General features: G+C 43.2%; 3 protein-coding genes across 3 annotated transcripts; 2 read left to right on the top strand and 1 right to left on the bottom strand.

Annotated features, from left to right (window-relative positions):
- The first annotated feature begins 1,095 nt into the window (after window positions 1-1,095).
- On the top strand, window positions 1,096-10,706 carry si:dkey-251i10.3 (uncharacterized protein LOC553498 homolog). Its single transcript, XM_029620904.2, has 15 exons — window positions 1,096-1,204; window positions 2,771-2,867; window positions 3,300-3,370; window positions 3,582-3,646; window positions 3,824-3,972; window positions 4,061-4,216; window positions 4,300-4,419; window positions 4,670-4,764; window positions 5,252-5,375; window positions 5,504-5,581; window positions 8,070-8,466; window positions 8,627-9,087; window positions 9,276-9,460; window positions 9,589-9,688; window positions 9,821-10,706. The coding sequence occupies exons 1-15, from the start codon at window positions 1,152-1,154 to the stop codon at window positions 10,103-10,105; spliced, it is 2,436 nt and encodes an 811-aa protein (XP_029476764.2). The 5' UTR covers window positions 1,096-1,151; the 3' UTR covers window positions 10,106-10,706.
- A 616-nt stretch (window positions 10,707-11,322) lies between these two features.
- On the top strand, window positions 11,323-13,335 carry si:dkey-251i10.2 (uncharacterized protein LOC562682 homolog). Its single transcript, XM_029620905.2, has 5 exons — window positions 11,323-11,656; window positions 12,038-12,156; window positions 12,260-12,369; window positions 12,922-12,986; window positions 13,086-13,335. Exons 1-5 carry the CDS (start codon window positions 11,464-11,466, stop codon window positions 13,193-13,195), a joined length of 597 nt encoding a protein of 198 aa, XP_029476765.1. The 5' UTR covers window positions 11,323-11,463; the 3' UTR covers window positions 13,196-13,335.
- Window positions 13,336-14,466: 1,131 nt separating this feature from the next.
- Window positions 14,467-16,780, bottom strand: si:dkey-251i10.1 (uncharacterized protein LOC100038774 homolog). The gene is made up of 4 exons (XM_029620906.2): window positions 16,580-16,780; window positions 15,273-15,756; window positions 15,042-15,182; window positions 14,467-14,907 (listed from the first exon to the last, which is right to left on the bottom strand). The coding sequence occupies exons 1-4, from the start codon at window positions 16,688-16,690 to the stop codon at window positions 14,750-14,752; spliced, it is 894 nt and encodes a 297-aa protein (XP_029476766.1). The 5' UTR covers window positions 16,691-16,780; the 3' UTR covers window positions 14,467-14,749.
- Window positions 16,781-17,194: the final 414 nt, after the last annotated feature.

The following is a 17,194-nucleotide window of genomic DNA, read 5'->3' on the forward strand; positions in this document are numbered from 1 at the left end:
GTGGTTGAAGATATCCCTCTAGTGGTGTGGGGGCTGTGCTTTGGCAAAGTGAGTGGGGTTATATCCTTTCTGTTTGGCACTCATCGGATGGGGCCACAGTGTCTCCTGTCTCAGCCTCCAGTATTTATGCTGCAGTAGTTTATGTGTCGGGGGGCTAGGGTCAGTTTGTTATATCTGGAGTACTTCTCCGGTCTTATCCGGTGTCCTGTGTGAATTTAAGTATGCACTCTAATTTTCTCTTTCTCTCTCGGGAGACCTGAGCCCTAGGACCATGCCTCAGAACTACCTGGCATGATGACTCCTTGCTGTCCCCAGTCCACCTGGCCGTGCTGCTGCTCCAGTTTCAACTGTTCTGCCTGCGGCTATGGAATCCTGACCCGTTCACCGGACATGCTTCCTGTCCCAGCCCTATTGTTTGACCATACTGGTCATTTATGAACATTTGAACATCTTGGCCATGTTCTGTTATAATCTCCACCTGGCACAGCCAGAAGAGGACTGGCCACCCCTCATAGCCTGGTTCCTCTCTAGGTTTCTTCCTAGGTTTTGGCCTTTTCTAGGGAGTTTTTCCTAGCCAACGTGCTTCAACACCTGCATTGCTTGCTGTTTGGGGTTTTAGGCTGGGTTTCTGTACAGTACTTTGAGATATCAACTGATGTACGAAGGGCTATATAAATCAATTTGATTGGTCCGCATGACTAGTCGATAGTTGAAAACTGTCGCATTTTTAGCTAAACCTAACATTCTGCTAACCTACCACCTTAATGATCCTAACCTGCTACGTTAGATATCTTAGGCTGATATGTAAACATTAAGCTACTCATCACTGTTGATCCAGCCACTGATGTTTTTTGCTGTTGTGTTACACCCATCGCTGTTGATCCACCAACTTCTTTTGCAACGCCAACTTTCAGACACTCCAAGCAAATATTTTTTTCTAACATTGTTCTACCTGTGCTGCAAATATCTAGTTACCCACACTTGTCAATTTCAGCAGATCTGGGCCACGAGTACCAACTGCGTAGTACGCAGCATTGATGTCCTCGAACATGCCAGCTGTGGAACACGCGCTTTTACGACAGCGTACGACAGATTTGACTCCCATACGGCATTTACGTTGCACGTGTGTTTCTAGCGAGTTTCTAGTCAAAATGGCCAAGTCAAAAGCTGCACGAAAGAGTGGAGAAACTATGAAGATTACAAGGTTTGTGTACTGAACTCACATTTTCAATAACTCGGGCCTCTACTGATGTTCTTTACAGTGTGACTAATTACTTGAAAGGAAAGGTCGAGAGCCACTGATGGTGCCAAATACATCAAATTACGTTAAGTAGCTAACATGTGTGTTTTAGCTAGCTACCTGGCTCACCAAAGGAATACGCTTAATGCATAGTACCAACTGTAAAGTTTGGTGGATTAAGAATAATGGTCTGGGCTGTTTTCGTGGTTGGGGCTATGCCCCTTAGTTCCAGTGAAGGAAAACCTTAACCCTACAGCATACAATGATATTAGCCAAATCGCTAACTAACGTGATTTGGTGTATTTGGCACCATCAGTGGCTCTCGACCTTTCCTTTCAAGTAATTAGTCGCACTTATTTCTTACACTACATGACCAAAAGTATGTGGACACCTACTCTTCGAACATCTCATTCCAAAATCATGGGCATTACTATGGAGTTAAAATCCAATTGTATTGGTCACATACACGTGATTAGCAGATGGTATAGCGGGTGTAGCGAAATGTTTGTGCTTCTAGCTCCGACAGTGCAGTAGTATCTAACAAGTAATATCTAACAAATTGCACAACATACCCAAAAATCTAAGTAGGAATGAATTAAGACTATATGTCTATGGACGAGCGATGTCATAGCAGAACGGGAGATACAGTAGAATAGTATAGAATACAGTATATACATATGTGATGAGTAATGCAAGATATGTAAACAAAGGGTCCCCCCTTTGCTGCTATAACAGCCTCCACTCTTTTCCTGGCATCCACCACACCCAGATTAGTCTGTTGGACTGCCAGATGGTGAAGTGTGATTATCACTCCAGAGAACGTATTTCCACTTGCTCCAGAGTCCAATGACGGCGAGCTTTACACCACTCCAGCCGACGCTTGGGATTGCGCATGGTGATCGCTTGGCCATAGAAACCCATTTCACGCAGCCCCGGATGAACAGTTATTGTGCAGATGTTGCTTCCAGAGGCAGTTTGGAAGTCCATAGTGAGTGTTGCAACCGAGGACTAACAATTTTTACTCACGACACACTTCTGCACTCGGCGGTCCCGTTCTGTGAGCTTGTGACAATTCTGCACTCTGTGGTTCTGTTCTGTGAGCTTGTGTGGCCTACCGCTTCGCGCCTGAGATGCTGTTGCTCCTAGACATTTCCACTTCATAATAACAGCACTTACAGTTGACCGGGGCAGCTCTAGCTGAGCAGAAATTTGACAAACTGAGTTGCTCCATCATATGACGGTGCCACGGATTCACTGAGCTCTTCAGTAAGGCCATTCTACTGCCAATGTTTGTCTATGGAGATTTCCTGTGCTTGATTATTATACACCTGTCAGCAACAGGTGTGGCTGAAATAGCCAGATCCACTAATTTGAAGGGGTGTTCACATGCGTGTGTGTGCTAGCTAACTACACGTTGCACAGAACTCCGGGGCTAATGAGGATGGTCTTTGGTAGATTAGTCAAATATTGATGGAATAAAAAGATAACTAAGTGCAAAGTAACAGGTAGCTCTTTTGTCCCCCACTCCAGTTCCTGTGAGACGGTGGTCCAGGGGATGGATGACGAAGATGACGAGGAGCTTCAACGTGCACTGGCAGATGACATCATTAGTGCTAGTGAGGATGAGGTAGGATACACACACACCTGCAGTAATTATCTTGAGCAATAATAAGACGGTAGCTTATCTGTCTATTTGGAATTTGAAACATGCAGGAGGAACATGCAAGAGGAGGTCACTATATTGAGAATCAGTATAAGCTGACTTTTCAAAGCACATGAATTCTGGATTGGTCGGTTCATTTAGGGTACAGTGTAGTGCTCTACGCTGACCTTTTTTACAAGGCACATGTTTGCTCCTAAGTTGAAAATGTATGCATACAGAAATACATTTAGGAGCATGGAAAAAAAATGTCTCCGGGTAATAAAGCTAGAATCCTTCATTTTCTCAGTCTCTGGTGCTCCTAAATGAAAATTCCAGATCGCACTGCAAAATATTTACGTGCATATGCGAGTAAAATGGACGAATGTAGAGCCCTGCTGTGTGTTTTGTCTGATACAGGGAGGCAGCGATGATGAGAGGAAACACTGCAAGCTGCTGGAGGCCATCAGCTCGCTTGGGGGGAAGAAGAGGTGAGAGATGTCAGAACATTGTGCTCCTATAGTACCTTCCTAGATGAGTTGGGCTTCTGGAGTTATACAGGAGAAATGAGGACTGGTGAACTTGGCCCACCAATTCATTATATTATTCACCAGTATGTAATGTTACATTTTTACTTGTATTGCTTTTGTAGCCATGTTTGATCTGTTTTTTTTGTCTGCTGTGCATTGTTCTCACGATCAGGAAGAAGCTGACTGAACGGTCTGAAGCAAGCATTCAGGTGTCAGAATTCACAGTCAATGCTGAAGGTAAAATATGCTAAATGTACCTGATTTACTTATTTGAAAATACCTTGTGCTTTGTTAGTTTGTGAAAGTTAAATGTCTGTAATGTCAGGATCCAGGAACCGTGATGGAAATCCAAAATGTGTTTGAACAATAAGCTGAGTCTGAACTGTATGTCTGTCTGCGTGTCATGACTGACAGGTGAAGGAGACAAAATAAATTTGTCTGACCTCATTGGAACCTTGGATAAGACCCCCAGTGCCTTAATCAAGACGAAGAAGCAGCTGAAGAACCTTCAACACAACCAGAGCACCCTGGAGACGCCCCTGACCAGGAAGGAGACGGAGAAAGTAAGACCACCGACAGAGGCAGGATGTCTAGTCTTGAATGCAGGCCACTGTGCACAACTCAGACGATTGAACAAATATTCTTGTACAGATCCAAAGAGAAGTGGCTTTTGAGAAAACGTCAAAAGAGGTGTCTCGCTGGCAGAGTGTGGTCCTACAGAACCAGAAGGCAGAGCAGCTGGTCTTCCCACTGAACCAGGAACCCTCTGGCCCCAAACGCATAGAGCAGGTGGTGGCTGGATGGAAGGTGGGTGTAAAAAGATCCTTTTGATGTTTCTGTTTATGTAACATGATTATAAACTAATTTCAGATTCATATGTTATGTTCAAGGCCCAAACCCCCCTAGAACAGGAGATATTCAGCCTCCTACGCATGAACAAGCAGCCTCTCCATGACCCTGTCTTGACACCCACTGAGGAGGCTTCTCTCAGGGCCATGAGTCTGGAGGAGGTGAGTCCCCGCCTCAAGCATGACATCCAGTATGTGGTCAGATGCGTAAAATAAGCTGAATATGGTGTGTTAGTGCTGGGCAGGGACAGAGGCCTGCACGCACTACTGATATTGACTTCATTCTGTATGTGGACAAAACGGACAATGTACTGAAAAACAACAATGTACAAATTAGGGAGTTTTTCTAAATGGTTCTTGGTTGTCACATATCTACAACCAATATATAATACATTGTTACATTTTTTTGCAGGCCAAGATCCGTCGTGCAGAACTCCAAAAAACCAGAGTACTACAGTCTTATTATGAAGCGAAAGCCAAAAGGGAAAAAAAAATAAAAAGCAAAAAGTGAGGGTTTGGTATAACTGAACCATGTATTACGTACCCTGTATTAATGAGGGCTTGATATAACTGAACCATGTAGTTCCCTGTATTAATGAGGGCTTGATATAACTGAACCATGTATTACGTACCCTGTATTAATGAGGGCTTGATATAACTGAACCATGTATTACGTACCCTGTATTAATGAGGGTTTGATATATCTGAACCATGTATTACGTACCCTGTATTAATGAGGGCTTGACGCTTTATTTATTTTGCACTACAAAAGTGAACTGTTGTATTGATTTTCCTAAATTGTGCGGTGAGAAGAAATTCCTAGCTTCTGTAGCTGTAAATTCTGCTGGAGGATGAGCAATGCGAAGTAAAAGGAAATTAGCTGATCCAGGAGGAGGTTTATTAACTGAGATGGTGGAAGGAAGGTGGCTTGTGAATGGTGTAAGGGAACATCGGAGGCACAACATGATGAATAACATTCCCATTTCTTCCCCAGATACCACAGGGTACAGAAGAAAGTGATGCGTAAGGAGTATCTAAAACAGTTTGATGAAATGGTTAAGACAGACCCTGCTGCTGCCTTGGAGGAACTGAAGAAGATGGAACTGTCAAGAATGAAGGTAGTAGGCTTTGTGAGACCTTTACATGAAAGGAGAGAGTGATGGAAACAACTTGAAAGAAACTAAGAATAAACTGATTATTAGCATTAAACCTGCTTATTTTCTCTGTTTCATCTCTATTCCCACAGGAACGAATGTCTCTGAAGCACCAGAACAGTGGCAAATGGGCCAAGTCCAAGGCCATCATGGCAAAATATGATGATGGGGTAATGTGCTTTTAAGCCGTTTTTAGATGTTTGTTTAAAAGATATTACACTACCAGTCGCAATATTTTATTAGCAAAAATATTTTAAATGTATTGGCGGGCAGTTTGAGAGAACCAGTGTTTTCAGAAAAGAGCTGTATCATGTGGAGATAGAAATTTATCAAAATGTTTAAAATATAAGTAGTGAGTCACAAAGATACCAATATTTTTTTCAAGACTAAAATCAATATAATCTGCAAATGACAATGAGAAAATGCAAAGATGGTGTGCATGTAAACATGCTGACTCTGGTCAAACGGTAATATTGTTTATACAACTCTTTATCAATCTTACACAATGTAATCAGTCACCAAAGTTGATGGTAATTTCATTTCTAGTTTAAATTCTGTAGTTTTTTTTTAAATTAAAAAGTGTGTGTGTGTGTGAGGGCTGACCTCTGACCTGTCAAATATGGAACCCACTCCAGCTCTGTGGGCACTGCTTTTGCCAGAAGGATCCCACCTGAGGAAGCCCTAATATGGATGCTGTGCTTTAATCTGCACAAACTGAGCTGTAAAATACAACTCACAAAAATGTAATGGCAGTCAAAATGTAATGCCAGTTTCAAATATGTAAAATGCAGGTCACAAAAGTAATCTGTGGAGTCACAAATGTCACATTCACAAAAACATATTCGACCACTTGTTTGTAAAGTAAGAAATATGTTTGTAAAATGTGCTGTATTAACCAGAAAAAAGCTATCTTGCATTTATTTGCTAATCTGTTTTCGTTAATGATGACTCCTTGGCTTTTGGATGACATACTGTGAAACGACAATGAACAAAAATATTAACACAACATGTAAAGTGTTGCTCCCATGTTTCACAGAAATGTTCCATGTGCACAAAAAGCTTAATTCTTTCAAATGTTGTGCACAAATTAGTTTACATCCCTGTTAGTGAGCATTTCTCCTTTGTCAAGATATGTCACACCTGTCAGGTGGATGGACTATCAAGAAGCTGATTAAACAGCATGATCATTACACAGGTGCACCTTGTGCTGGGGACAATAAAAGGCCACTCTAGCATGCAATTGGCATGTTGACAGGAATGTCCACCAGAGCTGTTGCCAGAGAATTTAATGTTAATTTCTCTACCGTAAGATGTTGGAGGCAACGTTTTATAGAATTTAGCAGTATGTCTAACCGGCTTCAACCTTCAACCGCAGAGCATGTGTATGGTGTTGTTGGCGAGCGGTTTGCTGATTTCAACATTGTGAACAGAGTGCCCCATGGTGGCGGTGCGGTATGGGCAGGCATAAGCTACGGACAACGAACACAATTTCATTTGATTTATTTTATTTTTACCCCTTTTTCTCCCTAATTTTGTGGTATCCAATTGGTAGTTTCATCGCTGCAACTCCCGTATAGACTTGACAGAGGCGAAGGTCGAGAGCCGTGCATCCTCCGAAACACAACCCAAACAAGCCGCACTGCTTTATGACACAATGCCCACTTAACCCGGAAGCCAGCCGCGCCAATGTTTCGAAGGAAACACCGTACACCTGGTGACCATGTCAGCATGCACTGCGCCTGGCCCGCCACAGGAGTCGCTAGTGCACGAGGACATCTCTGCCGGCCTAACCCAGAACAACGCTGTGCCAATTGTGCGCTGCCTCATGGGTCTTCCGGTCGCGGCTGGCTGCGACACAGCCTGGACTCGAACCCAGAATCTCTGGTGGCACAGATTCACTGTGATGCAGTGCCTTAGACTACGGCGCCAGTCAGGAGGCAACAATTGCATTTTATCGATGGCAATTTGAATGTACAGCAATCCTGATCCTGAGGCCCATTGTTGTGCCTTTCATCCACCGCCATCACCTCATGTTTCAGCATGATAAAGCACAGCCCCATATTGCAGGGATCTGTACACAATTCCTGGGAACTGAAAATGTCCCAGTTTTTCCATGGCCTACATACTCACCAGACATGTCACCAATCTGGAACGACGTGTACGACAACGTGGTCCAGTTCCCGCCAATATCCAGCAACTTCGCACTGTCATTGGAAGAGTGAGACAACATTCCACAGGCCACAATCAACAGCCTGATCAACTCTATGCAAAAGACATGTCGTACTGCATGAAGCAAATGGTGGTCACACCAGATACTGACTGGTTTTCTGAATCACGCCCCTACTTCTTTTAAAGGTATCTGTGACCAACAGATGCATGTCTGTATTAGGGCCTAATGAATTTATATCAATTGACTGATATTCCTTTTTATGAACTCTTTGAAATTGTTGCATGGTGCGTTTTATATTTTTGTTCAGTGTGTATATACGGGCTAATTTACAGACAGGTTTTTATTTCAAAGTTGCATTCTATATTTGCACAACACTTGTTTGACTCACTACTTTCATTTCTATCAAAATGTTTCAAATATATCGCCATAGGTATGTGTCATGAGACTGAAATAAATTGGAGACTCATTTGGTTTCTCTTGGTCCCCAGGCTCGCAAAGCCATGCAGAAACAGCTGGAAGTGAACAAAGATCTGACGCAGAAGTTGGTAATACCTGCTGACGAAGATGAGGAGGATGAAGAGGAGTCAGCAGAGACCTTGCCAGACTTTGTGAATGACGTAGAGCCCATACTGGACCAGGTGAATCCATGGATGAGAGGCAAGCTTTCTACAGAGCCTATGATGGAGGAAAGCAACCGTTTAGATCCTCCTGTTTGGCCCAGAGAAGTGGGAAAACCAGGGGAAGGACGGGACGACCAAGAGGAGGATGAGGAGCAGATGGAGGAAACTGAAGAAGAATCACTTTTAAGAGGGTTTGAAGAGAGGCGGAAATTGCGTCAAACTGAAGATGTTAAGGTTGCACCTATGCCTATGGAGGAGAATGACGGTAAGGTGATTGATATAGTGTGTCAGAATGTAGCATCAGCTCTTTGCAGATTAGTTTCACTCTATCATGATCAGGAGTGAAATGTCAGTGGGACAAGTTCCCAGTTTTGTGTTTGTGTTGTCTCTCACAAAGTACAACTCCTTTTCCATTCAAACTCCAGAAGGGAAGAAAGCTGAGATTTTAGAGATCTCTGACGATGATGAAGAGGCTGTAGAGATTTCAGATGATGAAGAGGCTTTAGAGGTCTCTGATGATGAGGAGGCTGGGCTCTCAACTTTCACCAGCCTGTTCCATGGGCTAGTGAACCACATGGAGCCTCCAGCTGACCAGCCCAAGGCAGGCCCAGGTCTAGGCCAGGGGGAGAGCCCTGCCCTGCTGGAGGAGGGCCTGGTACGGGTTAGGACCCTGGAGGATGTGGAGCTGCTCAGTCAGGACATCTCTGCCAGTGACACAGCACTTCTGACCACCCAGATTCTGGGCACAGAGGAAACAGACACTCAGTCTGCAACTCAACAGGCAGACAAAAAGAGAAAGAAAATGATTGATCCCAATGAGGTTCTGACCAAGGAAGCAAAGATCATCGAAATGCCGTTTGCTCCAACAGCTGTTGAAGATGTTGAGGTAAGGGACACAGTTCAAAGACCAATACATGTATTTTTCAAGGCGCATCTGAAATGAGCGCCCTTCGGTTTGCAGAAGGCTTCAATGCACCAATCAGCTCACCTTCCTGCAAAAAGGTCTTTACGTATCCTATGCTGTTACCTGGGAAATTAAACTCTGCCTTTTCCTGTCATGTATTGCCATCTCAGGACAAGGAGGAACAGAGGGTCATCATTAAAGAGGCCTTTGCAGGAGATGATGTCATCTCCGACTTCCTGAAGGACAAAAGGAAACAGGAGGAGGCAGGAAGGCCGAAGGTTATTGACCTGACGTTGCCTGGATGGGGAGAGTGGGGGGGCCTCGGTCTCCAACCTTCTCGTAGCAAACGCAAGAGGTAAGTAGATGGCAAAGGCATTGAATTGTGGTCTTTTGACAAACTGCTCCAAGTGGTATCATGCAGGCTTAGTGAAGGTATTTTTGAGTTTGTCCCCCTAACATTGTTTGCTTTTTCGTCCACTTAAGATTCCGGGTAAAAGTTGCTCCACCTCCACCAAGACAAGACCAAAAGCTCCCTAACATCATAATCGCAGAGAAGCGGGATTCCTCCATTGCTGCACACCAGGTGACCTAGCTCGCGTACTATTTACTACGAAGATATGACATTGTCAGATGAGGATGGTCCCCCCCCCCCCCAAAAGAAAACAAGTATGACAATGAGTTCTGGTTTAACTTCTTCTTTCTTCATCTCTTGCAGGTGTGTCAGTTACCGTTCCCATTTGAGAACCCCATACAGTTCGAGCGCACCATCCGTTCTCCTGTTGGCCGCACCTGGAACACCCAAAACGCAGTGCAGAAGATCACAGCGCCAAAGGTCGTCACCCAGTTAGGTGCCATCATTGAGCCAATTGCTCGGGAGGACTTAATAAAGGACAACAGACAGGCAGTCACAGGGCCCAGTATTAACCTGGAGTCAGACCAAGGACCTCAGAAGAAAAGACGCTCGCAGCAAAAGAAGAAGCACAAACGCAAAAAAAACTGATGGTCCTACTGGTTGTCATCACTGAAATGTCAGACTGTTGATAAGAACTCATTATTTTAGGGGCTTGATTCAATCCGTATCGCTGAAGTTCAGCGCTATAGTGCAATTTGAAATGTCAAGGTGTCAATTGAGCTGACATACAGCATTTATCGTATATGCCGTCTCTGCGAACGCAGACACGTTGCCTTTTAAATGTCAATCACGCTACAGATTGAATCGAGCCGTCCGGTTGAATTTGACTGCAGAGGGTTCTGTGTCTACTGGTTATGTCTATTTTAGTGGTTGACTCTGATGAGGGGAAACCAAGCTGTGCGCTTTCTGGGCAGTTCTGACTAATTACCATACCTGCCTCTGTAAGGAAAGCCAGTTGACCTGATGGTTCTTGGGGAGTTGTTCACTCCAGAAATTTTTGTTATAAATAAAACCTTGAAATGAGACCATGATGTCATGAAATGATATTGTAAACCTGAATCTGGGATATATCAACAAAAACCAGGTGTTCAAATGGAGGATATAAAAGTACACTTCCATAGGAAAACATCTGTTTATATGAAATTGTTTTGTTGGTGTAAAGTGCTTAATTAAAACAAAGCTCACTGTCTTGCCCTTTCAGGACTATTCCGTATGAGGTGCTGTTTTCTTTTACCATTATGTTTAGAACATTTTGCTACATGGAGTTTGCTGGAAAAAGTTGATTCTTGAGAGATTTTCCATTAGCAAAATAATTTTTCGACTCATCCAGAGCAATGGTCAGTAATCCATAGATAAGAGCTACTCATGGTGTAAAAGCTTGCTGTTGATGACATGACTTGGTGATTAAACACAGTTTTCTTGGTCACATTGCACAATAACTTTCCATTGCAGTTCAGAGAATTTGACATCAAGCCACGAGTCCAGTGAGCATAATTGTTATTTTTCATGGCTGTATGTGGAGAAGAAAGAGTTGCTTTGTTTTGCCATGCATAGAAAAACATGTTTTTGGGGGAAATAGAATGGGGAACTGTTGCTCTTGCGCGTGGTCAAGGGTTCACCTGACACCCCTGATGGTGCACGGGCATGTGCACGAGTGGTGAGTAAAATTGTCATTTTTCACAGCAGTGTGTGAAGAAGAAAGAGTTACTTTGTCTTGCCATGAAAAGAGGATAAAGCTTTTTTGGGGTGGGGGGATAGAATATGGGGACTGTTGCTCTTGCGCATGTCAAGGGTTCAGCCCTGTTAGTGCACAGGCATGTGCATGAGTGACTCAGCAGTAATTTGCTTCAAAAGAGCATCTCTTGATTCAAGGCTCCCATTTCACTCTTCCCCCACCTGCCCTCTGTACGTAGTGCTGCTGTGCTGGATTACTTTGACTCGACCTGATGGAGCTGTTGATGTTTAGTCTGGTCCTTCTACAAGGGATCTCTCCCTGCTTTAGCTTTCCCAACGGTGCACCCACCTCCGCCTGTGATGACATGGTTCCTCGTCACACTGGGGTGCAGCCACAGCCCACCCCAGCACCCTACACCATCCTCACCAGCACCAAGACCCTTCAGACTGGCCAGCCCATTACAGGTAAGATGTTGGACATCCTACCTACACCTTACAGCTTTGGACATGCCCAAGGAACTAGATGTGATTTCTAATTTGATCGGATCAGTAACACTTGTCTACTGACATTATGAAATAACCCTAACAAATAGTTCACAAATTAGAAAAATGTGTTGTCTTAAAAATTACAGTTCTTAATTCATAGTGGAAGGGATAAGGCAGGCCAATGATAGTGGTCACATCTAGGCACTTTTCGATGAGTAAGACAGTGTGTCTGAGGCTTCTTACATTTTCTGTTATCATGCCTGAACATTGATTCAAGATACCACATTTCTGCAGATGAAGGGGAACGCAATGGCACATTTGTATCACTCTGTACTGTTTGTTGGTATATTTCCCCATAAGTGACCATAACTGGAACAAACTACAGAGGCGTGCTTCTGGAGGCCAGATCGGCAGCCAGCACTAGCACTAATGCTTTAGGAAGTTGGCAACTTCCTCCTCCAGATACCAAATTCCTGCAGGTAAGTTAATAGCTTCCCATGTTGTAACCTAATTGGGGTGAAAATTCCACGAGTAAATTAAACATTCTAGAAAGAGGTTGACAAATCTGATTGTGTCTCCAAGTGCTCAGGAAATAAAGAAGGTGCCATCACCCATGCCAATACTAATGTGAAAGACGACACTACTGTGTTTACCTGGTTACCACCCAACAATACCAACACTATCTACTTCATGTAAGAACATAACACCAAGGGCTCTATTCAATCTGTATAGCTGAAGTTCAGCGTTGCATTATTAAGTTTAGAGCCTCATCACCCTTACTACACTTTTCTAAAAAATACCATTGGCTACACACATTACTCAAATGTAAACTTGCATATTTGCTAAATCTCGACCACTACCTCCAGAGGCAATGTTAAAAGCAATGTTCAGGCATTCACGGTAAAGACTGCATGTCTGCTCAATCGGGAATAATCTTTACATTTCCAGTGCGCAATCCTTAGGCTTCAGCGATCCAGATTGAATATAGAGCCCTGAATCTAATCTTGAACCCTTTGTGAGTCTATAAAACTAGATGATCCGTTTTGCTCCGCACGTATTACACAAATGATATGACAATGTTAATGAATTCTTATAATACATGACATTAGAAGAATAAGGGTATATTTACCATTAAATTATATGCCAATTTAAATCAAAAGTCAGATTTTTAAAAATCTGTTTCTCTCACACACAGCACTTTGACAGGCAAACGTTCATTAATCTGCATTGCACTTTTTTTTCAGGGCCACTGTAGCCCAACAGCGCACTGTCTACTGGTTGAATATCAGGTCAGGAACTTTGATCAAAGGTGGGTGTGAATGTACTACAGTAAATTAGATTATGATCCATCTCACTTTCTCTTCCAGGGGTCTGTGCTGACCTCTTTCTACTGTATCTTGTGTCTCAGGATCAGAGGGCATTGGTCTGGCTACAGGTGGAAATCCAGGGATGGCCAGTAAAGGGTTTCTGCTGCTCCTTGCCCCATGTATGCTGGTGTCACAGATGCTCCCAAGATAGTTTCATTCCATTTTGATTCTACCGAAGCAGCTTCCATCAGCCGCTTTTATTGGAAAAAATATTTTGATTGCATAATATATTGTATTAGAAAAAAGTACTTTCCATACATAAGTTTTACTGATTAAAGGTAGTATCATGCAGCCGTTTGTGATACATTTGCTTTGTCTTCATTCAATTGGGGACTAAAATCCATCCTAATTATTTTACTTCACATGTCCCGTTGTCCATATATTCTGATTGTCAGAATATATGTCTACACACGGTATTACAATGTCATTTCTGTCCACTGTGGCCGCATTGTGACCATATGTCATGGTTCCACCTTGTATGCTTTTTATTTTAAGACAAGTCAATGGTGGCACTTGTCAATTTGTTTGAAGGCAGATAATTATTTAAATACCTTACTGTCCAGATCCATCAACACATGAGTGCCTGACTAGCTCTGGAGTTCATCAGGAAGATCTTCCCAATGTCTTTAATTCTACACCCATGTAAAAAATATGAGCATAGAACCAGGTTTAAATGGGGGAAGCTGGACAATGAGTTTTGTTTACTCTAGAGGACACTTTGCCTACCACATGTAAGGCAACTATGCCAGATTTCCCACCAGACTCCTAATGTAAAGCATACCATAAAATGTGGACAGGAGTGAAACTACATTCCAACTGTAGAAATGAGAACTGTGCAGTCACAAGCCATAATAAGGGAGTGTTCTGGGATCATGTAACACGCCTATGGCAAGACTAGCCAACAAGGCACCGGACACCATTGGCACAAACTAAATATTATTTTAAGTCTGTTCAAACTTGTCAGCTACTATATTTCACTTCTTGGATCATTATGCCATAACTCAACCAAATCCAAATATGTATGACTATGTGCAGGGCAACAGACCAGTTAAACCAGCAAATTCATGCAACGGATTCAGTTTACATTGCAATGTCTCCAGATGTTTCAAAATCTTCATATTCCATCTGCTGAAAACATCCTGGAAGTTTATTACATGCTGAAACGCTGGTAAAGTAATTTAAATTGTAATAGACTATAACCATAGCTTTAAGTCAGAGGCTAAGTAGGCAATAAGGCTAAGTAGTTGATAAGCACAAAACTATAGCTGTAAGTGGTGTAATCGACTTCATGCACTTGATTAGCCAATCAGTGCACATTTCCCATAATCTCTGAAGCCCAGACATTCAAAACTGCATACCAATAGAACAGTATACTTTGCAGCACCCCCCCCCATAAAAAAACACCACTGACATCATCCAGAGTAAGTTTGTCCATTATAATGAATTTATTCAAGTGGTGGTTAGAAACATACCCACTGGAGGACAGGAGTAGTATTTGAGGTTTCTTATACAGGAATGACATTGGTAAATGAGATCGGAACGTTTGAAAGATAAAATGCACAACTTACAGCCGCCACCCTCAACTAGTAGCAGACCACTAGCTGGTTCACATAAATAAGGCAGAATGCAGGATCCATAGGAGTGGAAAGTTGTTACATTTAGCCATTTAATGTAAATTCAACAGTGATGTTAAAAAAACAATAATTTAAAGGACTTTCTTTAGCTCATCGTACAAGACCAGCACAAAGGCACCACCCATGCCTCGGAGAACATTGGACCAGGCTCCCTTGAAGAAGGCCTTGCCACCCTCATCACGAGCGATCTTCTTCCAGCAGTCAATGGTACCAGAGTACATGATATCAGCTGGAGAAAAAAGTTGACCCAAGTTAGGACATAATGTCAATTTAGTTGTATTTGGAATTGCACGTTTCTACTAGTCTTCCAATGTACAATTTCTCCCTAAACACTGGACAGTGTAGGCGAGGAGGAAAACTCACCTCCTTTACGGCCAGACTGCATCATCATACGACGACGGACAGTGTCGAAGGGGTAGGAGGTCAGGCCGGCCACAGCAGTTACAGACTGAGCGATTGCCCAGCTCACTAAGATGGAAGCGTTCTTGGAGTCTGGCAGCATACCTGTTACATACCACACATAATATCACATATGCATATCGCACAAACGGACAGCTTTCTGTGAAAAGCTGTTATCAGTGTTAAAGTCTATACCTTTAGCTGTGTCATAAATTCCGAAGTATGAAGCTCTGTAGATGATGATGCCCTGGACAGACACTGCGAAGCCCTGGTACAGACCCCTCATACCGTCAGACCTGAACGTCTTCGCCAAGCAATCTGCCAGACCGTTGTACTCCCTCGCACCAGCTTTTCCGACATCAGCTCCCAGACGGGTTCTGGCGAAATCAAGAGGGTAGACAAAGCAAAGGGAGGTGGCTCCTGCAGCACCACCTGAGGCCAGGTTGCCAGCGAAGTACCTCCAGAACTGCTTTCGCTTGTCTACGCCGTCAAGGAAGACACTCTTGTACTTGTCTTTGAAAGCAAAGTTGAGGGCCTGGGTGGGGAAGTATCTGATGACATTAGCCAGGTTACCTCTCCAGAAGGCAAGGAAGCCCTGCTCCTTTGGAATGCGGGTAACACAATCTATGATACCCTTGTACTGCATTTCTTTGCTGATCTGCTTGCTGGCATGTTGGACCTGTTAAGAATATGAGAACACTTATTTAATAAAATATATAAACCCTTAGATGCATGCTGGTAAAGCTGACGTTTCCTGCCCTTGCAGTCATCTCTGAGCGCTGCTCGTCTCGACCTTGCCACCTGCTTAAATCGGGTCTTTCTGGTTGCTAACGATTTGCATCAACTATTTAATTGAACAAGACAGACCAAGAACACTTGGTTACTGTTTGCCGGTCAAATTACCCTGCAGACTTTCAATGCCAGCCAGTTATTTAGTTTAACCTCAGTTCTACTGTGGCTGCAGTAACTACACAACTACTCGATTGTTCAATTCGTGATAATGTATATTTTACTGGTATGATTTACTACGAAACCAAGCTAGTTAGTCGAGTAACGTAACTAAATTGTTACATGTAAATGAGTTGTGTAGTTAGCGATATCAGGTGCCATCCAGAAAAAGGAATTGCCCAATGTCATAGACTGGCCCTTGCTTTGTTAGCTAGCTAACGTTAGCATTGTGTGGCTGAGCTAGCCAACCTGTACTAATGACGGACTGCGTTAGCCAGCCGGCTAGCGTGTAGGTCATTTGAAACATCTCATGACCTCGAATTATGGCAACCAGCAGAAGATGCTAGATAACCATCCTGCGTTTATTAAACATATCAAATCAGCATAACAACCTCCAGACATTGAAAAGACATAGCTAGCTAAATGTAAGTTACCGCAAGGGTGATAAGCAAGCGTGCATTTCTCTAGCTAGTGATAACGGCTAAGTTAGCTAGCTGATGCTTGCCATGCAGCAGAGGCGGCATAACTTTAGCTAGTCATGGACCAATAGCTACCTGAAGGAGAAGCTTGACTCTCTCGATGGGCGCAACCGCCGTTTTGGAGATGGCAGCGGAGATGCCACCAGCCAAGAAATCCTTGGCAAATGAAACTGCGGTCTCATTCATTGTGCGATGTTATAAATTGACTTGCAGACAGAAGAACACTTGCCCTGCAACAGCGGATGGCCTACCACGAAATGGCCGATTTTATAGACGCGTAGGAATTTTATGAATTCAGCAGATCGCGAGACACAGCGGGAACTCATATCACATTGTCATCTGACGATAGTCGCAGGGGAGAAGTTATCCGCAATCACAGATTTAGCGTCGTCACTAGTTACCACAAGAACAAAATCATAATTATTTCTACAATTTATCTTCATAAAATCTGATTTAAACCTAACCTTATGCCTAACCCTGACCTTAACTGAAGAGAAAAAAGGAACATTTTGTTTTCATTCATCTTTACGAATTTGTGGCTGTGGTAATTTGTGACAACCCAGATCTAGGATTATATCGTCATATCCATCCTTAATCTCAACAATCAATGGGACCTCAAATATATCTGACCCTGTATCAGTGGAAGGTGCAACTTCTACCTCCCACGAATGCCTTTGTAATAAGGGGTTT

This window comes from Oncorhynchus nerka, linkage group LG19 (genome assembly GCF_034236695.1).
Source record: "Oncorhynchus nerka isolate Pitt River linkage group LG19, Oner_Uvic_2.0, whole genome shotgun sequence".
NCBI lineage: Eukaryota > Metazoa > Chordata > Actinopteri > Salmoniformes > Salmonidae > Oncorhynchus > Oncorhynchus nerka.

What these genes read in the sequence shown, in the direction of transcription:
- si:dkey-251i10.1 (XM_029620906.2), bottom strand. Translation starts at nt 16,690, where the DNA reads ATGAATGAGACCGCAGTTTCATTTGCCAAGGATTTCTTGGCTGGTGGC. An exon ending in GAGTCAAGCTTCTCCTTCAG is followed by an intron (nt 15,757 to 16,579) that starts GTAGCTATTGGT and finishes TATTCTTAACAG; the next exon opens with GTCCAACATGCCAGCAAGCA. An exon ending in GCAGTCTGGCCGTAAAGGAG is followed by an intron (nt 14,908 to 15,041) that starts GTGAGTTTTCCT and finishes TTTTTTCTCCAG; the next exon opens with CTGATATCATGTACTCTGGT.
- si:dkey-251i10.3 (XM_029620904.2), top strand. Translation starts at nt 1,152, where the DNA reads ATGGCCAAGTCAAAAGCTGCACGAAAGAGTGGAGAAACTATGAAGATT. An exon ending in TGGAACTGTCAAGAATGAAG is followed by an intron (nt 5,376 to 5,503) that starts GTAGTAGGCTTT and finishes CTATTCCCACAG; the next exon opens with GAACGAATGTCTCTGAAGCA. An exon ending in TGGCAAAATATGATGATGGG is followed by an intron (nt 5,582 to 8,069) that starts GTAATGTGCTTT and finishes CTTGGTCCCCAG; the next exon opens with GCTCGCAAAGCCATGCAGAA.
- si:dkey-251i10.2 (XM_029620905.2), top strand. Translation starts at nt 11,464, where the DNA reads ATGGAGCTGTTGATGTTTAGTCTGGTCCTTCTACAAGGGATCTCTCCC. An exon ending in ACCAACACTATCTACTTCAT is followed by an intron (nt 12,370 to 12,921) that starts GTAAGAACATAA and finishes CTTTTTTTTCAG; the next exon opens with GGCCACTGTAGCCCAACAGC. An exon ending in GTCAGGAACTTTGATCAAAG is followed by an intron (nt 12,987 to 13,085) that starts GTGGGTGTGAAT and finishes CTTGTGTCTCAG; the next exon opens with GATCAGAGGGCATTGGTCTG.